The sequence below is a fragment of the Crocuta crocuta genome, unplaced genomic scaffold, assembly GCF_008692635.1.
Source record: "Crocuta crocuta isolate KB4526 unplaced genomic scaffold, BGI_CrCroc_1.0 scaffold234, whole genome shotgun sequence".
NCBI lineage: Eukaryota > Metazoa > Chordata > Mammalia > Carnivora > Hyaenidae > Crocuta > Crocuta crocuta.
In genome coordinates this window covers 1,666,667-1,694,337 of record NW_027529647.1, presented here as the reverse complement: position 1 = coordinate 1,694,337, position 27,671 = coordinate 1,666,667, and the positions used below count along the sequence as shown (strand labels likewise).

At 45.8% G+C, this 27,671-nt stretch overlaps 1 protein-coding gene across 6 annotated transcripts in view; it reads left to right on the top strand.

The window, feature by feature from the left end:
* CLUAP1 (clusterin associated protein 1) overlaps positions 1-27,671 on the top strand; it is a 34,629-nt gene extending 6,958 nt beyond the window's left edge. For 3 of the 6 annotated variants that reach the window (XM_077762545.1, XM_077762547.1, XM_077762546.1), the window contains exons 5-13: positions 492-587; positions 4,895-4,978; positions 8,695-8,828; positions 10,901-11,042; positions 12,781-12,853; positions 13,744-13,821; positions 19,200-19,307; positions 21,959-22,014; positions 26,714-27,671. In XM_077762545.1, the coding sequence (XP_077618671.1) occupies positions 492-587; positions 4,895-4,978; positions 8,695-8,828; positions 10,901-11,042; positions 12,781-12,853; positions 13,744-13,821; positions 19,200-19,307; positions 21,959-22,014; positions 26,714-26,860 (918 nt within the window). In that variant the 3' untranslated portion in view covers positions 26,861-27,671. Of the gene's footprint in view, positions 1-491; positions 588-4,894; positions 4,979-8,694; positions 8,829-10,900; positions 11,043-12,780; positions 12,854-13,743; positions 13,822-19,199; positions 19,308-21,958; positions 22,015-22,255; positions 22,313-26,713 lie in introns of all 6 variants that reach the window. The other 3 variants (XM_077762550.1, XM_077762548.1, XM_077762551.1) reach the window with 2 other exon arrangements.

Below are 27,671 nucleotides of genomic sequence, written 5' to 3'. Positions count from 1 at the left end.
GCAAAACAACAGAACCCCCCCCCCCCCCCCCCCCCGGAGCTGGGCGCTGCTGCAGGGCTGGGGGCACGTTACCTCATGTGAGCCTCAGTGGCCCTGTGTGGCCCGTTCAGAGGCGGAGGCTGGAGGCAGGAGCGAGGAACGCAGGGCACCAGGCTTCTGCAGTAGGACGTGTGCCTCTCCAATTGTCCCTCCCAGGGTCACCCTGCTGCTGTCGGGGTCCCCTGTTGGGACAGAGTCTGAGTAGGAAGCATGTCTCTTTCATCCTCCTACACTTCCTGGTCGAGGATTACATTTGACTTGGCATTTGGATTTTCGGAGAGCCTGAGGTGTCCTGGGAGTGCTCGGTGGGATGCAGTATGTGTCCTATGCAACACATGGTCAGTAGTCAGGTATCCTGACGGGAGGCAGGAATCCATGTTAACAAACTGGGTTTCTGAATGTCTGTTAAAAACCTGTCACTGAGGTTTCTTTTGTTGATATTTTCCTTCCAGATTGCAGACTTGAAAGCAGCCAGGCAGCTTGCTTCTGAGATCACGTCCAGGGGAGCCTCTCTGTATGACCTGCTGGGCAAGGAGGTGGAGCTGAGGGTAAGCAGTCTTTGGATGCTTGGATACTTCCTCAGCGAAGCATTTTTCAAGGTTTCCTTTCCAATTCTGTGTTTCCCTGCCCCTCTGACTTCATTAAACCGTACCTGATTAAATGAGATCTTGTGCGGGAAGTAATACACAGTGTTAGCTGCCATCCTTGCCTCTAGTGGCCAGTGGTCTGTTTTTAGTAGCTGTGCCTTCTAGTTTAGGAATGGCAGTTATGTAGCATGTTGCTGGAACTTTCCTCCTTGTGCCCATGGCTAATTTTGCTGAGCGTGGTGCCTTTTCCTGGGGAACTCAGCATTCTTGTCTACAGAGTGCTCCTCTAAGCCCATGGTTCCCAAACCTTGCTCCCCATTGGAATCCACTCAGCTGGAGTGGATGTTATAGTTGATTTGCAATCCTTGTTTTAGCCACTACCAGTCAAGGAGAATGCTTCATCCACTACATTTAAGGAGCTGTTTAAGAAAATGGTTCCTGTAACTTTTACAGAGCTCCTATAGTCCTTTTATTTACATTTTATTTTATTTTTATTTTTTAATTTACATCCAAGTTAGTTAGCATATAGTGCAACACTGATTTCAGGAGTAGATTCCTTAATGCCCCTCACCCATTTAGCTCATCCCCCCTCCCACAACCATTCCAGCAACCCTGTGTTTGTTTTCTGTATTTAAGAGTCTCTTACGTTTTGTCCCCCTCCCTGTTTTTATATTCTTTTGGCTTCCCTTCCTTTATGCTCAGTTGTATCTTGAAGTCCTTATATGAGTGATGTCATATGGTATTTATCTTTCTCAGACTAATTTTGTGTAGCATAATGCTCTAGTTCCATTCACGTAGTTGTAAATGGCAAGATTTCATTCCATTTTAAAAAATTTTTGGGGGCGCCTGGGTGGCTCAGTCGGTTGAGCGTCCGACTTCAGCTCAGGTCATGATCTCACGGTTCATGGGTTCGGGTCCGGCGTCGGCCTCTGTGCTGACAGCCAGCTCAGAGCCTAGAGCCTGTTTCAGATTCTGTATCTCCCTCTCTTCCTCACCCTCCCCTGCTCACGCTGCCTCTCTCTCTCTCTCAGAAATGAATAAAAACATTAAAAAAAATTAAAAATTTTTTAACATTTATTTAACATTTATTTATTTTTGAGAGAGAGAGAGAGAGACAGAGCATGAGTAGAGGAGGGTCAGAGAGAGAGGGAGACACAGAATATGAAGCAACCTCCAGGCTCAGCTGTCAGCTTCTACAAAGCCCGACGTGGGGCTCAAACTCACAGATAGCAAGATCATGACCTGAGCCAAAGTCAGACGCTTAACCAATTGAGCCACTCAGGGGCCCCTCATTCTTCTTGTTTGCCAAGTAATAGTCCATTATTTATACACACACACCACATTTTCTTTATCCATTCATCAGTGGACATTTGGGCTCTTTCCATACTTTGGCTACTATTGATAGTGGTGCTATAAACATTGGGGTGCACCTGCCCCTTCCCAACAGCACACCCGTACCCCTTGGAGAAATACCTAGTAGTGCAATTGCTGGGTCGTAGGGTAGATCTATTTTTAATGTCTTGAGGAACCTCCAGACTGTTTTCCAGAGCGGCTGCACCAGTTGGCATTCCCACCAGCAGTGCAAGAGGGATCCTTTCTCCGCCTCCTCGCCAGCATCTGTTGTTGCCTGACTTGTTTTTAGCCATTCTGATGGGAGTGAGGTGGTATCTCATTGTGGTTTTGATTTGTATTTCCCTGATGATGAGTGACGTTGAGCATCGTTTCATGTGTCTGTTGGCCATCTGCATGTCCTCTTTGGAGAAGTATCTGTTCATGTCTTTTGCCCATTTCTTCACTGGATTGTTTTTTGGGTGTTGAATTTGGTAAGTTCTCTATAGATTTTGGATACCAACCCTTTTTCTGACCTGTTGTTTGCAAATATCTTTTCCCATTTTGTTGGTTGCCTTTTAGTTTTGCTGATTGTTTCCTTTGATATGCAGAGTCTTTATTTTGATGAGATCCCAATAGTTTATTTTTGATTTTCGTTTCCCTTGCCTCCGGAGACATGTCAAGTAAGAAGTTGCTGCGTCTGAGGTCAAAGAGGTTTTTGCCTGTTTTCTCCTTGAGGATTTTGATGGCTTCCTGTCTTAAGTTTAGGTTTTTCATCCATTTTGAGTCTATTTCTGGTAAGAAGGTGGTCCAGGGCCATTTTTCTGCATGTTGCTGTTCAGTTTTCCCAGTACCACTTGCTGAAGAGACTGTCTTTATTCTATTCTGCTTTGTCAAAGATTAATTGGCTATACATTTGTGAGTCCATTTCTGGTTTTTCTTTTCTGTTCCATTGATCTGCGTGTTTGTTTCTGTGCCATCCTATAGTCCTTTTAAATCACCTGATGACCACGTTGTCCCCCAAACCAGTGAGTCAGAATGTCTGGGGGTAGGAACCAGGCATCAATTTTTAAAGATCTCCAGGTGATTCCAGTGTGCAGCAGAATTTGGGACCCACTGGTTTAAGAGGAAATAGAGTATTGTTTAACTCTTATGTGTGAAGATGAATGTCATTTGAAGCATACATGCCCACATCTAATGTTTTTGTTTTTATTATTTGTTTAAAAATGTTTTATTTATTTTCTGAGAAAGAGAGAGAGAGAGAGCATGAACAGGGGAGGGTCAGAGAGAGAGGGAGATATAGAATCTGAAGCAGGCTCCAGGCTCTGAGCTGGCTCTCAGCACAGAGCCCGACACGGGGCTCGAACCCATGAACCGTGAAATCATGCCCTGAGCTGAAGTCGGACACTTAACTGACTAAGCCACCCAGGCACCCCACATCTAATATTTTTAAATTAAATGTAGTTAATTCATTTTGGTCCCGTCAGGTATGTCAGCCATGATCTCTGGCTGCCTGGTCTGTGTTCTGGCATCAGTACTATAGTATAATAGTACTTTTTCTCTTGCTTTTCATTTCTGCCCTAGAAGCAGTCTGGAAGCAGGGGACTTGGGTGCCAGCTCACTGTCCCTTCTCTTGAAGGGAACCACATTAATCTAGTCCCACCTGGTGAAGGGCGCAAACCAAAACTGCCACCCCCATCTAATAGCTCATTTAGATAACAAGGCAGCTCTAGGATTTCTGGGCTTTCTCTCTTTATTCAAATTTTTTAAATTAATTTTTAAAAGTTTATTTTGAGAGAGAGCACATGCACACACATGTTGGGAGGAGGGACAGAGAGAGGGAGACCGAGGATCCGAAGCAGGCTCCATGCTGTCAGCTCAGAGCCCGATATGGGGCTTAAACTCTCAAACGTGAGATTGTGACCCAGGGTGAAGTCGGATGCTTAACCGACTGAGCCAGTCAGGTGCCCCTGTGTTTTCTCTTTATAGTTCAGGAGTGCATGTGTGTCTACACATGATTCTAACAGACCTAGAGACAAGAGCTGGTCACTTGCTAATAGCCACAGAGCTGTGGCTTCATTGTGAGACTTGACCCAGGATTCCATTGGGGACGCTTTCCACACCATCCTGTAATGAATTGAATCAGTGGCCAAACTGTTGCTCTGGGAGCCATGAATACGGAACTCCTCAAATTCTGTATATAGTCGTGATCTGAGGTGGATCCCCTGTCCAGTATTTGTTTTTCCTATACTCACTGAGGACTACTACCAGTCACAGACAAGCCACCATGCTCTGTGTCCTTGATCCCTGCCCTCCGCAATCTTCCACAGTGCGGGAGGTGAAAGAAGCTGTAGAGTAAAGGAGGCCCAAGAAAGTTTGGGAATGTTCTGCAGAAACCTCATAACTGCATCCACATTAAAATCCCATGTCTCCGAGAAGTCCCCAGTACTGGTATGATAGGCACAAATGCCTCCCTTGATTGGTTAGCGGTTAATGCAAGGGGAGGGGGCCCAGGGTGATTCCTGTCATTGGCTACAGATGTCAGTGACAGGCAACTTAGAGGGAATTAATCATAGGAAAGATCATAGAGGTTGGCAAGGGGTTCAGACAGCAGGTTGAGCTGCACTTGGTTTTGAGTTCCCCTAAATCAGTATAGGTAAAGAAACAAATTTGGGAGAAAAGATGATAGAGGTGAGCTCAGTTTTACCCGTGGTGTAGGCAGGTGGGCCTGGAGGGAGGCTGGGGAGCTGGAGGGAGGCCAGGTAAGCAGTAGGGTTAGGAAGATGTTTAGAGGAGTTGCTGGAAGAAGTGGTTTTGCATCAGAGATCCGCACTGTAATGGAACTTTTGAGAACTAGTTCGTAAGCTGTATCTACATCTAGGAATTGGTTTTGACAATTCCTCTTCTGAAAAGGAACTTCATTTCATTGTTTCTTACAGGAACTGAGAACAGAAGCAATTGCCAGACCTCTAGAAATAAATGAGACTGAAAAAGTGTTGAGAATTGCAATAAAAGACATTCTGGTAAGCCTGTTTGCTTTTATTTAATGTTTTTGTGCCTAGGACTTGAAAGTACTAATTTATTCCCTGCCTCCTTAAGACAGAGCAACCCTAGGCACGTTGACAGAGAAGGTATATGATAGTGGGGAAATGAAAAATGCAGAGGACATTCTAGGGTATGTAGATTGCTTACTTTTATTATTTTCCCCTTGTTATAAAAATGAAACATTTCTCCCTCAAAATTTGTCAGTTTTAATGATTTCTTAATTCTCTTATATTCTTCAATACTTTTCATAAGTGGTGGTCTGGTTTATGGGCTCTTTATACTTTATTTAACCAATTCCTCACAGTTGGCATTTAAATGATTTTTCAGGTTTTCCTTTTTTTTTTTTTTGGTGCTGAAACCTGGGCATGGAGATTCCTATATAGCACCGTAATGAATAGAATGACTGCCATGGTTTACTACTCACCCACTGAGAATTACTTGCTCATCTCATCTCAAGCATTCATTTGGAGGGCAGTAGAGTGGGAGACTGTAGACTTGGATGGCTTTGCATTTGATTTCCACTTTGTGATCGTAGGCTAGTTACTTAACTTCCTTGTGTCTCACTTCCTCATCTGTAAAACAGGGAGAGTGGGAGTGTCTGCCACATGGGGTCCTTCTGTGCATTCATTGTAACAGTGCGTGTCATACACAGCCTGACATATAGTAGGTATTCGTTATTAGTGCTTCGTTTTATTCAGTACATGCAGGCAGGAGAGGCTTATGTAAGGTGGGAGTAGCATAAAAAAAGAATTTGCTGAGAGCTGTAAATTTTATGATTGATAAGTTTTTATAATATTCTTGTCGTAAAGCAGTAATACTCCCTGGGTGACCCAGCACCAGGGTTCAGCCTCAGCAGGTGAGAAGGGCAGGGCAGCTGAGATGGGAGGTTCAGTGCATACAGACAGATGGATCAAGTAGGTAAATATATTAATGATGACAGAAGCCAAGCTTCTCACTTTTGGAAAAGAGAGTTAATAGAGATGAAAAAGGAGAAAATGAGAATGAACCCTGAAATTGGAGATGTTGGTTAAATGCATGGTTTTCATTGGGTAGATAGGTAGGTAGCCAGCTATATTCATGTATGTCTGTGTACGTGAGTATATGTCACATACTTCTATACGTATCCACACCCACATACACATTACTTTATTTATTAGTTCTGAGCACACTTGGCACCCAGATCTTGGCTTCTGAATTCCATTCTCCACTAAAAGGCTCCACTAACCAGGGCTCTTGAGGAGAAATACTGAGTCCAGAGCAGGGATGGGAAGGCACAAGATCTTGCTGTGCCAGAAAGCAAGGAAGTGCCCAGTGAATGCATAGGATACAGTCATATCTGTGCTATTCCTGCTAAAGTTGCATGATCTGAAGCACAAAGGCAGGTTGAAGGGCATTCTACAAGTTAACCTGGCTCGTATTCTTCACCAGTGGAAAGTATGCGAAAGTCCAGGAAAGGCCGAAGAGATGTGCTGATGGAATGGCAATGGTGACTTTCGCCTGGTATTAAGGACTTCACGGGGACAAGTGGGGAAACCTGAGGTTCTGAGGACTAGATGGCGGTAGTGCATCTGTGTCTGTTTCATGTGTCATTGATTGTGTAGGAAGTACAGAGGCAAGTATTTAGTGGTGATGGGGCCTCAAGTCAGCAACCCACTCTGACCTAGGCTGGGAGAAAATGCTTTGTATTCTACCCCAGCTGTTGGTAAGTTTGTGATGGCCTCTCAGTTGAAAAGTTTTTAATTGCTACTCAGTGTTCTGGCTGGATCGAGTTAACATGGCATGAATGTGCCTTTAGCACTAAGTATGTATTAGGAATATAATAGCCAAATGAGGGCACAGTTCATTTCCTGGCGAACCCCTCTATGTATGCATGCATGCATGTATGTGTTAGTTGTTATTTCCTTTTTCTAATTGAAGTGTGGTTGGCACACAGTGCTACATTAGATTCAGGTATACAACATAGTTGGTGAACACCTTTCTCGTATCTGTTAAGTGTTGCAGAGTATCCATGATATTTGGTAATTCGAAAACCAAAACAAAAACAACAGCATGTTGTTGCTTAAAAAGGGTTATGATTTATAGACCATTTATTTTAGGCTAGGAGAAATTGTGTTTATCACACTGATATTTCTTATTTGAGGAGTACATACCTCTAAAAAATTGTATGCATTCTTTTTTTAGTTTATCTTTGCGAGAAAGAGAGAGATGCAGAAGCAAGTGGGGGAGGGGCAGAGAGAGAGAGAGACAGAATCTGAAGCAGGCTCCGAGCTGTCAGCACAGAGCCTGATGTGGAGCTTGAACTCACGAACTATGAGATCGTGACCTGAGCCAACATTGGACACTCAACTACTGAACCACCCAGGCACCCCAGATTGTTTTTATTCTTGAGGTCAGATAAATTCACTAGGTTTACTCTGACTGATTTAGAGAAATAGTTGCCATCAACTTGAGATTTTTGTTCAGAAACTCTATTTGTCTTCCTGTGAGTGAATTTACATGTCTTTTGGGATTTTTAAAGCACTTGGAGCAAACATCCTATTTCATAAAAATATTTTTATGAAAGCATCTTGGAAGTGATGAGTGTACTTAGTAGAAAAAAATTAAACCATAAATAGTAGAAGTGCTTGCTTCCAAATATATACAGTCTTTGACACTCACAGAGAGTGTCTGTGCTCCTTAGATGATTTCTTTGTGGACCCCATAACGTTTCAGAGACTTGGAGGTCAATAGGCACTAGGCCGTTGTGGGTTAGGACACATGTGAGGCACTAGTGGGGAGACCCCCACCTCAGGCGTGGGGAACGTGAGGCAGAGTTGGGACGTCCTAACTTGGGAGGCAGCCCGCACGCTCAGCAGGCCGCGTTCCGGACGCCGGCCCGCCTGCGGCAGATGGCAGCTCTGAGCCCCAGGCCCAGCCTGGCTGGCTTCCCAGACGAGCGTGAGGCAGCATGTTCGTCCCAACTGCCCTGCGCCAGATGAACTTGTGACACAACAGGGAGGCCTGGGGTTTTGTCCGTGATCTCTCTTTCCCTTCGCCTTCTTTCCCAGGCCCCGCTGCCCACACTCCCCCAACCCAAAGGCTAGGTCTGCTGAGGGGGATGGTTTTGTGCTGCCTTCATGCAGTGGTTTCTCTGCTTTGGTGTGTGGTCGAGGTTTACTTGGTGAGGAGGGAAGAGGGGCCTTCTCTCTCAGTCCCAGCAGGCAGGATTAGGTATGGGACCACCTAAGGTTTCTTTTTTGTCACCTCCTAAATAAAGCCATGCTTGTGTGTGCACATATTTTGTGAGTAAGATGTTTGTAACTATGGGAGTAACCTGAGCGATGTAAACAAAGGCAGACTAACAACTCCCGAGTGGTAGGTAGGTGACCAGTCTAAGCAAGTGAGCCGCACAGGAGGCCTTGGGCGCCTCTTCCCTCTGCTCAGGACACTGTTGTTTCCGTCTTCATTTGTTTCCCTGCCCAGAAACCCCATCTTCTCGTAGAAAAAGGACGTTGTTTTTTCTGGGTCCGTGTGACATTCCCTCTGGAACTAGTTGTTTAATTGAGTGATGGCTGGGGGAGGGTTTGCTCTGTTCGCTTACTTTGCTTTTCCGTAGCCCATGTCTCAGTGCGTGTGGAGTCATGAAGTTTCTCTCTCCGAGCCAGGCTGGCATTCATTGTTGGCACCCACCTCACTCACTTTCTGTCCAATGTAGGCACAGGTTCAGAAGACTAAAGACCTGCTCAATAACGTAGCCTCTGATGAAGCTAATTTAGAAGCCAAAATTGAGAAGAGGAAATTAGAACTGGAAAGAAATCGGAAGCGACTCCAGACTCTACAGAGTGTCAGGTAGATATGAACACCTGAAGGATGAGTAGACTGTTGTCTTTGAAAGTTCCAGCAGAGTGAGCGGGCTCCCGGGCAGCAGGGACAGCCTCAAGTGGGGCTGCTTCGGCATCACAGTGTACAGGCTGTGCTCATGGTAACGAGTGCTCGGTGCAGCTCGTCGTCCCCCTGCTTTCTCTGTGCTTGGAGCCTCTGCTCAAGCTTGTACAGCTTCTCGGAATGCAGGGCCGAGTAAGTGAATCCAGATGGTGACAGTTATACGAGGCTCCTCTCCTGGGATCTGTGCCTTGCTGTCAGTGAGGGGGAAGCAGAAGAATACCCCCTTTCTCGGTTTGAGTAGACTTCAGACCTTTATAATTTTTACACCAGTAATTCATCTTTCTTTTGGCTTTCCTTCACTGAAAACCCCCTTTCCAGGGAATATGGATGGATAATGGGGGTGCAAAACACCTTCTAGGTCACTGGAGCCTTCCGCGTGTGTTCCTCACGTTTGCTTGGTGCCTGGAGGCACTCATTCCCTCCCTCCCTCCCTCCCCTTGTTTTGTACCCTCCTTCCCTTGCTCTGTCTCTTTGTCATTTTCTCTACAAGCCACTACTTTCTCCCTTCTCATTCTCCCTTCATTTTTCTCTTCACTCCTTCCCCTGTGTAGCTGCTGCTGCTGCCTGAATGTCTTGCTGTTGTGAGATACTGGTGACTTGGCCACACTCTGGCTGCTGCCCTGAGACCTGAAGGAAGGCAGCTCCTGGGGACATCAGTAACCCAGGGAGCACCGCATCCTTCCTCCCAGCCATGGGCAAGATCATGTCCTTCCATCTTTGGAATCTGGGCCAGCTGATACATTTGTCTCATTAAAAAATTCTGCTTTTTAAGCATAAATTCAGTTTTGTTAAGTCTCATATCCTTTTAGTGGAAAAGTTTCTGTGTTTTGGTCTAGCCCCAAAGATTATCTATAACTTTTTAATTTATCTGTATTTTTTGTTTGTTTTGTTTTTTAGTTTTTATTTATTTTGAGAGAGAGAGCACGAGCAGGGGAGGGGCAGAGAGAGAGGAGAGAGCCAGAATCTGAAGCAGGCTCCACACTGCCCGCAAGGAGCCTGATGTAGGGCTTGAACTCACAAGCCACGAGATCATGAGCTGAGCTGAGCTGAAGTCGAAAGCTTAACTGACTGAGCCACGCAGGCACCCCTTCCTGTGTATTTTTTTATTTTAAGTCTATATTAAAATCTCTGTCCAGGTAAGAAAAAAGATTGCAAAGCCTAATTTAAGGTAATGTACTTAAAGATGTTTAAAAATGCGTTCCTGGGGCGCCTGGGTAGCTAAGTTGGTTGGGCATCCGACTTCGGCTCAGGTCATGATCTCCCAGCTTATGAGTTTGAGCCCCATGTTAGGCTCTGTGCTGACAGCTCAGAGCCTGAAGCCTCCTTCTGATTCTGTGTCTCCCTCTCTCTCTCCTCCCTTTTCCCGCTCACGATCTCGCTCTCAAAAATAAACATTAAGAAAAAAACTTTTTAAATGCATTCCTGGGACTCCTGAGTGGCTTAGCTGGTTAAGCGTCCAACTGTTGATTTTTGGTCAGGTTTTGATCCCAGGATTTTGGGATTGAGCTCCACGTCAGGCTCTGCACTGAGTGTGGAGCCTGCTTGGGACACTCTATCTCTCCCTCTCCCACCTTTCTCTTTCTCTCTCAAACAAATAAAAATTTAAAAAATACATTTCTCTCTAGATATAGATCTATGCATAGAAAGGTCTGGAAGGATATTTATCAAGTATTAAGTGCTTATACCCGGTGATAGGATTATGAGTAATTTTTACCTTACTCTTCATACTTTCAAGGTTATTTTCAAGTTTTTACAAAGAGCTTTTGATGAACAACAACAACAAAAAATAAGCATGTTCATTTTGAGGGGAGGGAGGAGGAAAAGGGAAATTAGCTTTAAGCAGCTTCAAGATGAAGACACTCTTCCACTAACGGCTTTCCACAGCAAACCGTGATGGGACCTGGAGCTCAGCGTACACATGTCAGCTACTGTGTGTTGATGAATCTTTCAATTTTTATATCACTTGGTTGTTGTAGGCCAGCCTTTATGGATGAATATGAGAAGATCGAGGAGGAGTTGCAAAAGCAGTATGACATTTATCTAGAGAAATTTCGAAATCTGGCTTATCTGGAACAACAACTTGAGGACCATCATAGGATGGAGCAAGAGAGGTTTGAGGTAAGCGCTTAGCCCGCTTCTCTGCACAGACCATCCTTCTGGTGTGTGATTTTGTACTTTTTGACATGTCAGTTTGTAAATACTGTTGTGGGGGGTGGGTGGATGTTCCTTCTCCCTTGATCAAGTCTGTGGATTGCTCATGTAGCTCTTCTGTTTTGCTGGTAGCGTCGCCTGGGTTCCAGGGTGGTCGGATCTCTGATGGGTTTGGTCCATTAGGACTGCAGGCGGGGCCACCATGTGACCTGTTCAATCACACAAGACTTAGAAGGGCCGGGGCTTGCTTTAATGCGTGCTGACACTGGCTTGGAATTCTTAATAATTCCTAAGTGCATTTTAATTTGCACTGAGTTCCACCGAATAGGTAACTGGTCTCGGGTAGATTTCTAAAAACTTGCTTGGTCGGTTCACTGAAAGATTTTCAGACCCTGCTTAATTGAATCATCCAAAGTAGTTTATCAGGCACTGCTTTATAAAGAGGAAATGCGGTTTATTGATTATTGTGGGAAGTGTGTGTGACCTAGAACAAGCGGCCATCCAGGTTCCTTTCATCCCAAATGTTCAAGGCTGCTTAGCAAAGAGTATTTCAGGTCCCAGCATGAGCTGGTAAATACGAATTTCAGAGCAAAGGAAAATGGACTAAGTTACACTCATTTTTTGAATTGCTACTATCCTTTGGGGATATTTCTGCTTAACCCAGGAATGGTCACTTGGAATCTGTGCTCATGCTGAAATTGGTCTGTACTCTCCCTTTCTCACACTGTCCTTGACAGCTTTGGTGTAAAGGTTATGCTACCTTCTTACAAACCTGGGTGTTTGAATGCGGTGTGCCTGTTTGGTTGTACAGGATGCTGGCGAGGGGTAGCCGATGCTTTCCTATGGGAACATTTATCTTGACAAGGAGCCGTTGCCACCACTGCTCTACCGCAGGGGCAACGAGGGTACAGAACAGGCACGTTGTAAGGACAGCGTCTGGGGAAGGTAGAAAAGCGCCCCGGAAAGTACAATGAGCGTCCTGCGGTGTCCTGCGGGGCGCCCCGGGGGTAGAGGGTGTGCTGGAGATGTGGCTTCGGGACGATCGCGCTTTCCTCTGCTCACACCGACTCTGTGCCCATCACACCTGCTCTCTAAAGAGCTTGTGCCAGAAACCGTGCTTGCTGCTCGGTGTTTAGAACAACACTAGAATTTTAAAAGCCAGTATCCTCTCCCATTCTCTTTTGACAATCAGGGCCACATTTTGTCACCTAGATGAAGTATTAGTTTTTGTCCCCCTAGGAATTAGACTGGTATTTATTTCTTTGCTCTTTTCATCCTCCTCAGTCTCACCATTTAGCATCTTTTGGAGCTCGAATAGCACAGAGCAGAAAAACAATAAAATTCATGCTTTATTTTTTGAGAGCAGGAGGCCCGTACTGTCCCATTCTCGGTGCGTCTGTCCCCGTGTCGACATCGCACGCAGACACAGGCATTTCACTGCCTTGTTCCATTTTCTTCAGGGCTTCGAGGGCTGGTCTTGCTGCTTCGGACGGCCTCCCCTCGCTGGGCTGCTGGCTGCTTCTGGAGGGAGGGGGCCTTGGGATCCCGGCCCTGTTTCTCAGGCAGCGCTCGCTCTCTCTGTGTATGTTACATCCGTGCTGGGTCTGTGTCACACACTCAGCCCTGCTTACCCTTGTGGTGGAGAATAATAAAACAGTCCACAAAAGGGTGATCTCTTCTGAATCGTGTTCTTGCTGTTCTATAGGAAGCTGAGAACACGCTGCGTCTGATGCAGAACAAGCTGAAGGAAGAAGAAAAGCGTCTGCTCAAGAGTGGAAGTAAGACCGCATGTGTAGACAGGGTTGTTTCTTCTGGACCAGCGTTCTTAGCCTTGACAAACTTATACATGTATTTAATTTATTTTTAAAAGGCAATCTTCTCAAAAATTCTGTATCAGTTACCGTTTTAATTCACTCGAGCTCAAGAGACTGCTTCAAATTACAGAACATTTAAAGCACATTTGATTTTCTTGTCAACTAAAATAGTGTTATTCCCTGTTTAAATCACACAGTTAGTTTGCGTTACATGTAATATGTAACTATAAAAGGAAGTGTGGTCTTGGAGGTGTATAGGGCTCCTTGTTTTAAGTCCGATAGAGGCGTTGTAACACAGTGCACGTGAGTGGGTCACTTGCTTAGAGTTCGTCCCCTACCGCACACACCCATCATGTGTCCCAAGTAGTCCAGAATTGTCCAGTGAGGCTGTCATCTGGGAGCAAGGGGGGCTCCCTGTATGTGAGAGCTAGATGCTGGGGAGGAGTGTTCTCTGTGACTGGTTAGCATGCTTCATCCATGAACTTCACTGAGGAGTCAGGGCAGCCTCAGGAGCAGTAGCAGCACAGAGACTTAATGCTGAATCGATGGCTTTCTGAGTTCCTCCTCCTCCTCTTGCTTATTGCTGTATTTTTTTTATGATGAAATACTTTATTTTCTCGTGCTTGAGGATACTCTGTGTGGGACTTCGGGCACGTTCTCTCTCTCTCTCTCTCTCTCTCTCTCTCTCTCTGTGTCTTCAGACCTCTCCCCCTTTGTACTTGTTCTGTGCCTCTCCCTAATTTCCCCAAACTCTCGAAGGAGAATAGGGACTCCTGGGGAAATGCTTTGGGGCAGGTTTAGGAAAGTGCAGGGGCCTCTCTAGCCAAAGCACCCCCTTACCTTTATGGTTCCAGGTCAGCCGGGAGAGCCCGAGGCAGCCCTAAGTGATAAGCCTGCATGGAGTTTATCCCCTCCCGAGAGGCCCAGCACAGGTAAGAGGCCTGATTGGTGGCTGCACCCTGCTGTGTACCTGGGCCAACACGTAAGACCTCACTGAGCTTTATTCTTCTGAACTCAGGCTTTAATTCTGTGATCCACAGGTTTGGGATCTCGTGAAGGACAAACATTCTTAGGAGCATCTATGACTTAGCTTTTTTTGGAAAAATAATTTCCTGTTTAAATCAACTTACTGAAGGATAGCACTTAAGTAGCTTGAGGGCAAAGAAGTGAGGAAAATAAGAAAAAAGTTGTTAAGATGTTCTTTCTTTGCTTTTCTGTGTATGTGGGAACATTGGTCAAAGAGTTGGGATCAGCAGGGAGTTAGATAAAGGGAGACTTTCTGAATGACTTCTCTGAACAGGAAAGCCAGATAGGATATGGCCACAAGTTAGGGGCAAGAATGAGCAAAATCCAAGAGCTGAAAGAGATCGTCGTGTTTAGACCACTCTGCAGACAGCTGATTCAGTGCAGTAAAGCATTGTTGAGTATCTATTCTGGGTGTGAAGAAGGGTTTCTTAGTGGGCAAAAGACAGGGATCCTGGGGTCCCTCCGTTGCTCAGGCCATTAAGTGTCTGACTTGAGCTCAGGTCGCAGTTCCCAAGTTCAAGCCCTGCGTTGGGCTCTGTGCTGGCAGCTCAGAGCCTGGTTCTGATTCTGTGTCTCCCTCTCTCTGCGCCCCTCCCTCACTTTTGCATGCAAGCTCACTCTCAAAAATAAATAAAAACATTAAAAAATTTTATTAGGAAAAAAAGGGAATCCTTGCTTTAACCAAGCTGCTTGCCAGTGAGAGAAAACAGTGAGCAAGCTATGTGTGGAAGATGTAAAAAGCCATTTAGGATAAAGTAGAGCAGAGAGGGGGATGGTGAGGGTGTGATGGAATTGTGTTTGCTTTTCTTTTAATACTTACATTAGAAAGAGACAGTGTGCAAGCAGGGGAGGGGCAGGGAGAGATGGAGACAAAGAATCTGAAGCCAACTCTAGGCTCTGACTAGAGTTAGCACAGAGCCCAATGTGGGGCTCAAACTCATGAGCTGTGAGCCAAAGTGACCCAAGCCAAAGTCATACACTTAACTGACTGAGCTATCCAGGCACCCCATGTTTACTTTTTTTAAGTTTATTTTTTTATTTTTGAGAGAGAGAACATGAGTGGGGTAGGGGCAGAGAGGGAGAGAGAGAATCCCAGCCAGACTTTCCCCATTAGCACAGAGCCCAATGCGAGTCTCAAAGTCACAAACCGTGAGATGATGACCTGAGCCGAAATGAGGAGTTGGATGCTCAACTGACAACCACCCAGGCACCCCGGAAATGCGTTTTCAATTTGGGGTCAGTGTAGGCCTCATTGGGAGATACTTTTTTTTTTTTTTTTAATTTATTTCTAGGAGAGAGAGAGAGAGACAGCGTGAACAGGGGAGGGTCAGAGAGAGAGGGGGACACAGACTCTAAAAACAGGCTCCAGGCTCTGAGCTGGCAGTCAGCACAGAGCCCGACGCGGGGCTCGAACCCACGAACCGCGAGATCATGACGTGAGCGAAAGTCGGACGCTTAACCGACTAAGCCACCCAGGCGCCCTGGGAGATACTTTTTAAGCAAAGTCTCAGTAAGTGTAACTTGGAGAGAAAGGAGGTACCAGATGAGGAAAGTCCTGGGACTCTGTAAGAAAGGGTGGGAACCAGAGTGCAGTGAGGGGATGAGTTTGGCCAAGTGAGGAAGTGTGTGAATGTGCAGGACTCAAGCTCAGTCTGGGAGATGGGTCATGTGCTGAAGGTCTCCCATCTGATGGCTGCTGTCCTCTCTGTTAAGCAGGAGGTGATGTCACCAAATTGGCTTTGTGGGTTTGGAGTAAGGGCCTTGAGGAAGAGAGAGCAAGTCTGAGTGATCAGAGACAGGACAATGGCCTAGGGGCCCCAGAGACTAAAAAGGCCAAGTGCTTTGTTCAGATGCCTTGTAATAGAAGTAAGGACAGTCCTTATCTTCCCACTGTCCTTTTAAACCTTGCGGCTCATGGCAAATTTATAATCGTGCCTTCTACAGGATTCAGCACTGTAGTATAAGGAACGTAAAGACTCCTTAAAATGACCAGAAATTTCTAGAGAGCACTTTAGTAACCTTGCTGTGATTTAGTTTTTATGGTGTAATAGAGAGCAGATGTTCATGCATGTAACACTTACTTGCTGCATGTGGACTGTGTGTCAGGCGTTGTACCAACACTTGGGGCACAGTGATGGGTGAGGTGCTCAGGGATCCAAGTCTAGAATGGTGCCATCCAGTACCTCGCCACAAGCCATGTGTGACTCTTGAGCACTTCGAGTGTGGCTGGTCCAAATTGAGGTGTGCTATTGGTGGACAATATTTTGAAGACTTAGCATGAATGAAAAGTTGAATTACTCATTAATAATACTTTCCATTGTTTACTTAGTGAGATGATATTTTGGATATATTGGGGGTGAGATATTACTAGAATTAATGTACTTGTTTTTATTTAAATGTAGTTACTAGACAATTTTAAATTAGATCTGTCAGCTGGCCATTATATTTCTGTTGGACTATGCTTATCTAAAAAGAGAAACTTGGGGGACTTGGATGGCTCAGTCCATTGAGCATCCATCTGCTGCTCAGGTCATGATCTTGAAGTTCATGTGTTCAAGCCCCCCATCAGGCTTGGTGCTGTCAGCATGGAGCCTGCTTCAAATCCTGTCTCCCTCTCCCCCTCTTCCACTTTCATATGCCCTTTCTCTCTCTCTCTAAAATAATACACATCTAAAAGTAAAAATAATAGTAAGAGAAACTTAAAAATAAGCTGTAGTTTACATGGGTATGAAGTAGTATTTCATTGTGCTTTTGATGTGAATTGTTCTGATAGCTAATGAAATGGAGCATCTTTTTATTGCTTGTTGGCCAGTTGTATAAATATTTATTGGAGAGATGTCTGTTCAAATCCTTTGGACATTTTTAAGTAAGATTTTTTTTTATTGAATTTTAAGAGATATATGTATATTCTGGATACTAGATCCTTATGCAAGTTGTGATTTGCAAATATTTGTCTTTCATTTCTGGGCCATCTTTTCACTTTATTGGTGATGGCTTTTGCTGCACAAACTTAATGAAGTCCACACTATCAGTTTTTCTTTTGTTGCTTGTGTTTTTGTTTAATATCTAAGAAACCAGCACCTAATTTAAGGTCACCAGAATTTTTCCCTATGTTTTCTTCCAAGACTTTTATAGCATTTTTTAAAAAATAATTATTTCTTAAAATTTACATCCAAGTTTGTTGGCATATAGTGCAATAATGATTTTAGGAATAAATCCCTTAATGTCCCTCCTGCCTCCCATTAGCCCATCCCCCCTCCCACAACCCCTCCAGCAACCCTCTGTTTTCTATATTTAAGAGTCTCTTATGTTTTTTTCCCTTTCCTGTTTTTATACTCTTTTTGCTTCCCTTTCCTTATGTTCATCTATTCTGTGTCTTAAAGTCCTCATACGTGTGATGTCATATGATATTTGTTTTTCTCCTACTTGACCAATTTCGTTTAGCATAATACCTTCCAGTTCCATCCACGTAGTCGCAAATGGCAAGATTTTATTCTCTTTGATGGCGGAGTAATACTCCATTGTATATATATCCCACATCTTCTTTAGCCATTCATCCATCGACGGACATCTGGGCTCTTTCCGTACCTTGGCTGTTGTTGATAGCGCTGCTATAAACATTGGTGTGCACCTGGCCCTTTGCAAGAGCAGACCTGTATTCCTTGGATAAATACCTAGTAGTGCCATTGCTGGGTCATAGTGTAGCTCTGTTTTTAATTTTTTGAGGAACCGCCATACTGTTTTCCAGAGTGGCTGCACCAGTTTGCAGTCCCAAGACTTTTTATAGTTTTAACTCTTACCTATTTGGAGTTAGTTTTCACATATGGTGGGAGGCAGGGGTCCACTCACTGTTGTGCATGTGGCTCTCTGGTTGTCCCAGCACCATTTGTTGAAAGACTCTTCTTTCCTCTTTGCATTTTGTGGGCACTCTTGTCAGCCATCCTTAACTTAGATGTGTCACTGATAACTTGGTGACTTTCTGTGTCAGCAAGCTTAAATTTAGTGTATTGGCTTGAGTTTGTCAGAAGAAGTCATATTGAGCCTGAGAAACATGTGTTGTTATTTAAAAATTCATGATATCATTTGATTTATATTGCAAGGGGTAATGATAGTGTCCTAATATTCCTGGATGAAATAAGTGAACTAAAATGAACAGTAATTTCATTTTGTAGTGATTAATTTGTGTTAGTATTTAATTATATTCTCTGAATAGGCTTTTGTAAGGTGGTGGTTTTCAGACCCAAATGTGTTGAAGTCCTTGCAGGATGCTATTACTTACACATCCCTGGCTCCCAGCTTTGCCCCTCCACGCTGGAGAACACAGCTCTTCTCTCCATGGTGAAGAAAGCAGAGAACTTTCTCTTGGTGACACAGCTGCCATTTCATTACCCACTTAGAGCAGGGGCTGAGCAAAGCCTTTTCATAGATAAACAGTTACTGTACTTCCAAGCTGACCTCTGACTCACTGATCAGACAGCAACTGCAGACTCTTCCAGTCTGTCCTTCCAAAACCAGTGTCTCCCCCTGGCCGCAGGGAACCGGCTGGGCAGTGAAAGCTTTTTCTCTCCACTGTGGAAACTCTCCTTCTGTACGTTTCCATTAGGAAATGTCTAACCTGCACAAGACTCTAAAAGAGTAGTTAAGATATTAATGTGTAAGGCTGTTGCACATCTCACAATGTGAGAACACCCTCTCTTTGTATATCTCTGCAGTGGAATTTTCTAAAGGAAACGAGATCATGAGCACCAGTTCTTGTAGCCACTAGGTCACCGTCCTCCTTAGGCCACGCGTGCTCTGCTGTTCCTGGCCCACTCTCCTCCTTGCCTGCAGGCTTGTTTGGGCGCAGTCGCTCACCTTTTCAGTGGGCTCTGCCTCCTCACCTTTCTTACCCACAGAGAGCTCAAGTTGTGGTAATAGCACCTAACACTGAACAGAGAATGAACTTTCTCCCCAACTAACCAAGAACTTCCAGCTATACCTTGACAGCTGGTTATTCAAATTGTAGTTCACCTACCAGAATAGTGTTTCTAATTGATATGTTTGACCCAGTTTTCTCTTGCTTTGAAAAGTTGTTTTAAAAAAAACAACAATCCAGTATATCATTGTCTGCATTAACCCCTCACGAAGTATCTACAGGGAAATCCCAAGAGTCTCATAAAATCTAATGCAGCAGAAGGAAGGCTGAGAAGTGCAAATGGTTTTGCACAGAGCATTATGGATAGAAGCTGTTTTGTAGGTAATGATGGAGCTGCCCTTTTGTTTTGCCTGTTTGTGTTCCTCCCAGGTAATGATGACTCGGACATTGACATCCAGGAGGAAGACGAATCTGACAGTGAATTAGAGGAGAGACGGCTGTCCAAGCCACGGACGGCCATGGAGGTGCTCATGCAAGGTAGCACGACTTCTTTCTCTTGTCCCCCTCCCTGTGCCCTGTCACAGAACACTCTGGGTGGCCCCTGCTGCAAGGTTTAGCCTGTCGAGTTGTTTATCGAGATTCAGCTCTTAAATTGCTCTGTGTTCACCTATGATGCTAATACTCTCACCTGTGGTCCCAAGAATAGCTGATTGTTCTTTGTGTCATAGTATTTGTCACAGAGGCTTTGGGAACACACTGCTTCTGCCATTGAGCTGCGTTCTGCCCATTTTTGGGTCCAAACTGTTCTCAGTGTACTTGCATCTACTATAATCAGAGAATTATGCAAGAGAAGGGACTAACACAACCATCTTTGCCTTTAAAAAATCTAGTAGTTTCTACTTTCTCACTTTTAAAGAGTAGAGTACTAAAATATGTGGGCAAATGTGGGTGTTCCCCTGGGATCTTCTTCAGGTCCCACTTTCCGTCCTAAAGGGGTCATGGTCAATGGCTTGGAGGGGTGTCCTTACACATTGCCTTTTTACACATAGACATGCACACACAGACAGTGAAACGTAGACACAAAGATCATCTGAGACAAGTTTTAACCTAAATGGGACCAGACTCTGTGTATAGTTCTGCAACTTGCTTTTTATTTTTTTTAATGTTTGTTGACTGGGGGGTGGCATGGAGGGAGGGGCAGAAACAGGCTCCAGGCTCCAAGCTGTCAGCACAGAGCCCGTCATAGGTCTTGGACCCATGAATGGTGAGATCCTGACCCGAGCTGAAGTTGGACCTCCAACTGACTGAGCCACCCAGGTGCCCCCTGCAACTTGCTTTTAAAAAAAAAAAAAATTAGGATTAAGTATATTAGAACTCCTCCCATGTCAGGAAAATACAAATCTGCTTCATTCTTTTTGACAGCTGCATAGTATTTCAGTGTGACCATACCTAGGGTTTATTCAGGTATTCCCATTTTGAAAGATATTTATTTTTCTTTTCCTTGTAGATACATCTTTTGGGTTTTTTTTCTTAAATTTTTTAGTGTTTGTTTAGTTTTGAGACAGAGACAGAACATAAAGGGGAGAGGGGCAGAGAGAGAGAGGGAGACACAAAATCTGAAGCAGGCTCCAGGCTCTGAGCTGTCAGCACAGAGCCCGACTCAGGGCTCGAACTCAGGAACTGCAAGATCATGACCTGAGCGAAGTCAGATGCTTACCTGACTGAGCCACCCAGGTGCCCTGTAGATATATCTTTTATACCATTAAAGGGGAGAATTCTTAGGTCAAAGGTTATATAAACTTTTATTTTAATAGATATTACCACATTGCCCTATAGTTGCCTTTAGAAACATCTGCCATCTGTTATTTTTTTTTCTAGGTTTTTATTTATTTTTGACAGAGAGCGAGTGAGTGTGAGCTGGGGAGCAGCAGAGAGAGACGGAGACACAGAATCTGAAGCAGGCTCCAGGCTCTGAGCTGTTAATACAGAGCCTGATGTGAGGCTTGAACTCATGAACTGTGAGATCATGACCTGGGCCAAAGTCAGATACTTAACTGAGCTAAACCCAGGTCCCCTGTACCATCTGTTAATTTTGGGAGTAGTTTGCATTTTTCTGTACACAACATATTTAAGACGTAAATTATCTTCATTTTATATTAACATTTACTGCTAACTGATCTTAATTTAGGCTCGACTGTTCTTTATTACTTACTACATTTTCCTTCTTATGTAGGTTAGTTAGTTGCTCTGATATCTTTTATCTTCCTTTTATTTTTAACAGCTTCATGATATAAATAGAGGTTAGAGGTTATGATTCCCATTCTACAGATGGGAGCTGAAGCTCTGAAAAGGTAGGTGCTCAGGAGAATCTAATAGAGGCACTGGGTCTCCTAAATTCTGCTGACCATTCAGCCTGCAGGAGTCAAATCACAAAGTCCATTTCTAAAAATTATTAATAAGGGCTTTCCACAACGCAAGACTTGGATTTGATCTGACCAAGGGACCGTTTCCTTAAATAGCTCTTGGTGGTCACCCCAGGCCTGTGCTGATTGAGCTCCTCTCTGGGCTGCCTTCGCTGCTCTTGCCCCCGGGCCTTGACCTGGGGTCATGGCTGCTCCTTCGTCAGCCTTCGGGTGTGATGCAGCTGTCCGCCTCTGCCCAGCGCAAGATGGCTCCTGAGCGTTGGCAGAAGTCCCCTGTCAGCAGCCCTAACTTCTGGAGGAGAGCGGAGAATCCCCGAGATAACGGGGTGAATGTGTGTGTGGGGGTGTGTGTGTTAACTAATTGTGAAACTCAGTTTTTTCTCTTTGAAGCTCAGACATAGATCCAAATACATTGGTCCCTGGAGGAAGACAATTTTTTTTTGTTAACAGATAGCACAGCTATCTGCTACTAATAGTGGGTTTCAGTGATTTTGCTTATGTTTAAAGGATACATATGTATTTTTCTGATTTCTGAGTCATGATTAGATTTATTGCCTTTTCCTTTTTTTTCAAAGTGGAAATCTAGAAAATCTCTTGGTGTTTTGTTGACAGTTTTGATTATTTGGATGCTTTAAGTAAATTTTTTAGTGTTATTCTTGTTTTTCCCCAAAGGAAAGCAAGTCTTAAATGCCATTCCTTGCCTTTTTTTTTTTTTTTTTTTTAAGTACGGTTGTTCTGATTTCTTCATGCTTTGGTTCTCCTCAGGAAGACCCAGCAAACGCATCGTGGGCACAATGCAGGGTGGAGACTCCGATGATGACGTGAGTCCCGCTGAGCTCCCTTTAGCTGTTCCGTTCTTCCTGGTCTGGGGCTGGCCTCGTAAACGAGGTGTGCGCCTCTCAGCCTGGCCCCTGCTGGGTGTGTGGCAGAGTAGGGCCTCTCAAGGAGCTGGACTGTTCTTTGCTTGTTGATGGCTCTTTTCTTTTCAAATGAATGTACTTTCCCTCCCCACTCCTCCTTTTTTTTCCTTCTCACTATTCTTTCCATTCTCGCTTTCCAAAGATGGAAGCAGCACCAGCTCTCTTAGGTAAATGGAAGACTTCCAGCTCCAAGAAGCAGGTGGGTTTTCTTCTCACCTTGTGTGTGTGCGTGTGTGCGTGCGTGCATGCGTGCGCCTGCTCAGGGCCAGCAGAGCCTTCTACAAGAGTGATGCCTCTGTCTCCTGGGCGAGAGCCATGGAAAACAGGTCCCACAGAGAATGGTGAACTTACCTAAAGGTCCATATGCTGAGGAGGAGAGGTGACTGCAAGCCAAGAGACAAGGAAGGTCATTAGGTCCTTGAGCTGAAACCTAGAAAAAAATGGAACCAGCTGAAGTCCTGGGGTCAAGACCAGCCCTCTCTCTAGTTCCCTTCTGGGGAGGGAATGGACAAGGAGGCTCTTCTGAGACAAGGGCCTCAGAGAGGCTGGGCAAGAGGCTGGGACATCAGGCTGCCAGCACCTTGAGTGTCATTGAGTTAATACTGACTGGGAAACTAACCAGAATGGGGAAACGGGTCTTTGCTGGGGTCCCATAGCTGGGGTTGCACCGTCCATTGCCCTGGGCCTGCCTGCCTTTGTGGCAGTCCCTGCCAAGCCTGTGAGGCCCCAGAGGCAAGGGGTGACTAGGCTGACAGACCACAAACCACCTTATCAGGTCGTGTGTCACATGTGTCTGAAGCGTGGCACTAGTAGCTGCACAGGGACAGAGCACGAGCTGATACTCTTGTGCTCTCTATTTGTTTATTTGTAATTATGTTTTATATTTCTGAGAGAGAGAGCGAGCGTGAGCAGGGGTAGGGTCAGAGAGAGAGAGGGAGACACAGAATCTGAAACAGGCTCCAGGCTCTGAGCTGGCTGTCCGCACAGAGCCTGATGTGGGGCTTGAACCCACGAACTGTAAGATCATGACCCCAGCTGAAGTTGGCCGCCCAGCCTATTGAGCCACCCAGGTGCCGCTTGTGCTCTCTTATTTATAAATATATAGAGATCTTTTTGTCCCATTGTGTATTGTTACTGAAATCCTCTGGGCAAGATGTGCAGAGAAGATGGAGCCTTGAAATCACATAAGGTAGTCTTAGAGGAGCAGAGAAACTGTCTCAGAGGTTTTTAACAGAGTCTGGGGCGGAGGGCTTTTAGCTTCTGCCCACGCATCTTACCCATTCGAGGCATGAATGGGAAGTGTGGCGTGGGTGCTGGGGATGCCTGAAGTCACTGTCTGGTCCCTTGTCTTAGGATCTGCTTGCTCATGCACATAGCTCTCTCGTCTTGAAACAAGTGCCCGAGGTACAGCTCACATGTCCTCTGTGCCTCGTTGTCACTTGCTGGCTTCAGGGAGGCTGTCTTCTCACGCGGCCCAAGCGTAGGCTTGTCCTTCATGTGCGCATTCGTCTGCACGACAGATGGTTGCTGAGTGCCTGTCATGTACAGGTGTTGCAGATTGTGGGGGCCACATCCCTGCCTTCAGGAAGCTCGCGTTCCTGCCATAACCGAGGGAGTATGTCGGGTCACAGTGGCAGGAAGAAAAAGCAGTTCAGGGAACAGAATGACAGGGTGGAAGGAGGAGGTCGGTGTCTTGTTTGCTCAGGGAATGTCTCTCTGATCGGGTGACACGTGCCAGAGGCCTGAATGGAAGGAGGGCCGTGGTGCAGGGAGGGCCTCCAGAGCACAGGGGATGTGGCTCCTGCACAGGAGGTCCAGAGATGGCATGACTGGGATGGAGTGGGTGGCAGGCAGGAACGGCAGGACAGGCAGTGGGGCCACCAGAACTTTGCGGGACCTTAGGACCCAGGGTTTTCTGAGTGCAGTGGGAAGGGGCTGAGATCTGCGAGCCTGGCAGCGAAGAGACACCAGTCATGAGGCGCTTGCAGGAGACCTGCTTCATAGGTGCCGGCAGCTCAGCCGAAGGTAGTCACACCAGACGTGTTAAGTCGTCGGATTCTGGGGGCACCTGGGAGGCTCAGTCGGTTAAGCATCCAACTTCATCTCAGGTCATGATCTCACAGTTGTTGGGTTTGAGCCCCGCCTTGGGCTCTGTGCTGACCGCTCAGAGCCTGGAGTCTGTTTCAGATTCTGTGTCTCCCTCTCTTCTGACCCTCCCCTGCTCACGCTGTCTGTCTGTCTGTCTCTCAGAAATAAATAAAACATTAAAAAATTTTTTAAAGAAGTCGTCGGATTCTGGATGTTTTCAAGGTCTGAACCTTGAAGTTTTATTAACTGGACATGGGGTGTGAGAGAACGAGAAATGAAGGATGCCCCACTTGTGGCGTCCTGGGCTGACGGCACACGTGGAGTTGGTGTGTCCCAAGGTGAGGCAGGCCAAGGGCTTGGGGTACAGTAAAGGAGTTGGGTTTTAATTTTTCTTTTAATATTTTATTTATTTCTGAGAGAGAGAGAGACAGTGTGAGCAGGGGAAGGTCAGAGAGAGAGACACACACACAGAATCTGAAACAGGCTCCAGGTTCTAAGCTGGCTGTCAGCACACATCCCGAAGCGGGGCTCGAGCCCAAGAACCGCAAGATCATGGCCTGAGCCGAAGTCGGACGGTTAACCGACTGAGCCATCCAGGCGCCCCAGAAGTTGGGTTTTAGACACTCCATGCATGCATTGCCTACCAGCCACCCATGTGCTGGGGTCGAATGGTCACTTGGAATTCAAGTCTGGAGTTCAGGGGTGAGGCCTGAGCTGGAGTTGAATTTGGGGAGCCATCATAGTTAGACCGTGTTGGAGCTGCAAGGGGACATGTGACTGTGTGAGGGGAGAGGGTAGAAAGAGTAGAGGAGGGAGCCCCCGGGCTCTGAGCTGAGCTGCGTTGCAGAGTCAGAGACGGTGGGTGTAGGGGCATGTGAGACTGGAAGATGCAGGAGTGCAGTGGGGCGAGCACCCGAGAGAAGGGTGTTCTGCAGCACAGAGTGGTTTTCAAGCAGGAAGTAGCAGCCTGGAGGTCACACCAGATGCCGAGACTCGCCCACTGGATTGGAATTCTGCTGTTTGGGTCCCGACAAGACCGGATGGGGGGACTGGCCGGCGAAGCATGCCTGCTCAACGTGTTGAGGATGCAGCCAGAGGAGGGCCGACAGGGTGGTGGGTTCAAGACTCCTTCAGGGAGTTTCACTGTTACCAGGGTGGGGGTGTGGAGGGACAGGGCAGAGTAGCTGGCGAGGAAGGTGGGATTAACTTTGGGGTTCTCGTTTTGTGTGTTTTCTTTTTTAAAATTTTTTTAAAGTTTATTTTTATTTTTTTTTTTTTTGAGAGAGGGACAGAGAGCATGAGTGGGGGAGGAGCAGAGAGAGAGGGAGACACAGAGTCTGAAGCAGGCCTCAGGCTCTTAGCTGTCAGCACAGAGCCCGACATGGGGCTCGAACTCACGAACTGTGAGATCGCGACCTGAACTGAAGTTGGTACTCAACCGACTGAGCCATTCAGGCGCCCCCCTCCTTTTGTGTTTTTAAGAAGGAAATTGCCGCATGTATTGCTGCTGGTGGAAGTGATCTGGCTGGAGTGGCCAGCCGTCTTGATTTACCTGGGATGCATGACTCGCAGTTTTGGAAGTTGTTTTTAATTTTTTTTTTTTTTTTTTTTAGTGTTTATTTTTGAGAGAGAGACAGAGCGGGAGTTGGGGGGAGGGGTAGAGAGAGAGGGAGCCACAGAATCTGAGGCAGGTTCTAGGCTCTGAACTATCAGCACAAAGCCTGATGCAGGGCTTGAACTCACAAACTGTGAGATCATGACCTGAGCCACAGTCGGATGCTTAACCAATTGAGCCACCCAGCCACTCCTGGGGTTTTTTGTTTTTTTTTAACTTATTTATTTTGAAAGAGGGAGTGGGGGAGGGGCAGAGAGGAAGAGAGAGAATCCCAAGCAGGCTCTGTGCTATGAGTGCGATGCAGGGCTCGAGCATACGAACCATGGGATCATGACCTGAGCTGAAATCCAGAGTCAGAAGCTTAACTGAATGAGCCCCCCTAGGTGCCCCAGCACTTGCAGTTTGAAATCCCAGCTGAGTTGGTCACCCCAGATCTAGGTGATGGAGAGAGTGTTCCTTTTATTTTGCTCCTTATGCCCAATTCCTTTGTGGCTTTCCATCCCCAGTCTGGTAAAAGCCAAAATAAACCCACCTTCCTAATCTCCAAGCCCCTCTGTCCTTGCTGTCCCCTAGTGGGTCGCTGGGCCCCCGGAGCAGAGCAGCATCCGGTGGTGTTTCTGAGACATGAGAGGGAAAGCCAGCTCCTGCAACACCACACAGACTGCATGCTGGCGTCTGAGGGTCACTGGTCAGATGACCCATTTATGTTTGTCTTTGAGCCAACAGCATCTGGACGTAGGTCCCCTTCTCATGCCCCACAGCCTGACTGCTTCTCTGCCAAGCTCTTCCTTCATGTGGGGGTGTTGCTAGTTACTGAGCTACTGCTAGAAAGAGGTCTCTGCCGACAAGCTGTCCGAAAGAGATGGGCCCTCAGCTGTGTTTGCTGTTTTCCTGTAGGAGGACTCGGAGGACAGTGAGATTGACATGGAGGGCGATGAAGAAGATGATGATTTGGAAGATGAGAGCGTTGCTCTCTCGCCAGCAAAGCCCAGTCGAAGGGTCCGGAAGCCTGAGCCCCTGGATGAGAGCGACAATGACTTCTGATCTTTGTGCCAAGAGACCAGACAGATTAAATTCCTCAGATCTGTAGGTAAACGGGAAGTTAGAAGGTTAGGAAGGAACCTATTTTGTTCACTAAACCAGCTGGACTTGTTAATGAAGCAACACCTATTTCTTCTTTAGCCTCCTCTGGGTTACTCCACAGAGCTTCAGCGAGACCTGAAGCAAACCCCAAAGAGGATGGGGATTTTATTTTTACCTTCTTTATCTCTTGAAACTTTGGAAACATCTGTGTTCTTAGAGATGCACATCCGCAGGACAAAAACCTGAAGGGAACTAAGGGTCAATACTGTTCATCTTGGCAGTTGTTGTGAGTTTCCACTAAGAGTGTGGGGGGGCAGGGGAGGGGCCTGTGGCCACAAAAGCTTCAAATGTATTTTACTAAAATTTTCCGAATGAAAGTTAGCCAAGTTAGGTGAAAACCCACTTTCCTTCAAAACCAGGCAACAGAGAGATGTTTCAGAATATAAATGTCCCATTTTCTCTTAGAAGGTTGACATTTCTTCATAGGGGAGAGCAAGCTGAAGAAAAGGTGTTGGTACACATTCATGTTGTTGACTAAAAAAAATTAACCAGAATTGCATTAGGCTGAGTAGCACTAGGATCCTTTCCCTGATGTGGTGTGAGAAGTGACAGACCGGTGGAGTTGTGTTGCATTTCTGATATGGAAACGCAGAGCTCTTCTCATACATTTCTCAGTTATGAACTCAGAAGACTCTGAAGTTCCTTAACTCTTAATAAATGTATTTAATGCCATATTTTTATATTATTAAATAAGTTTTACTTGAAAGTGTAA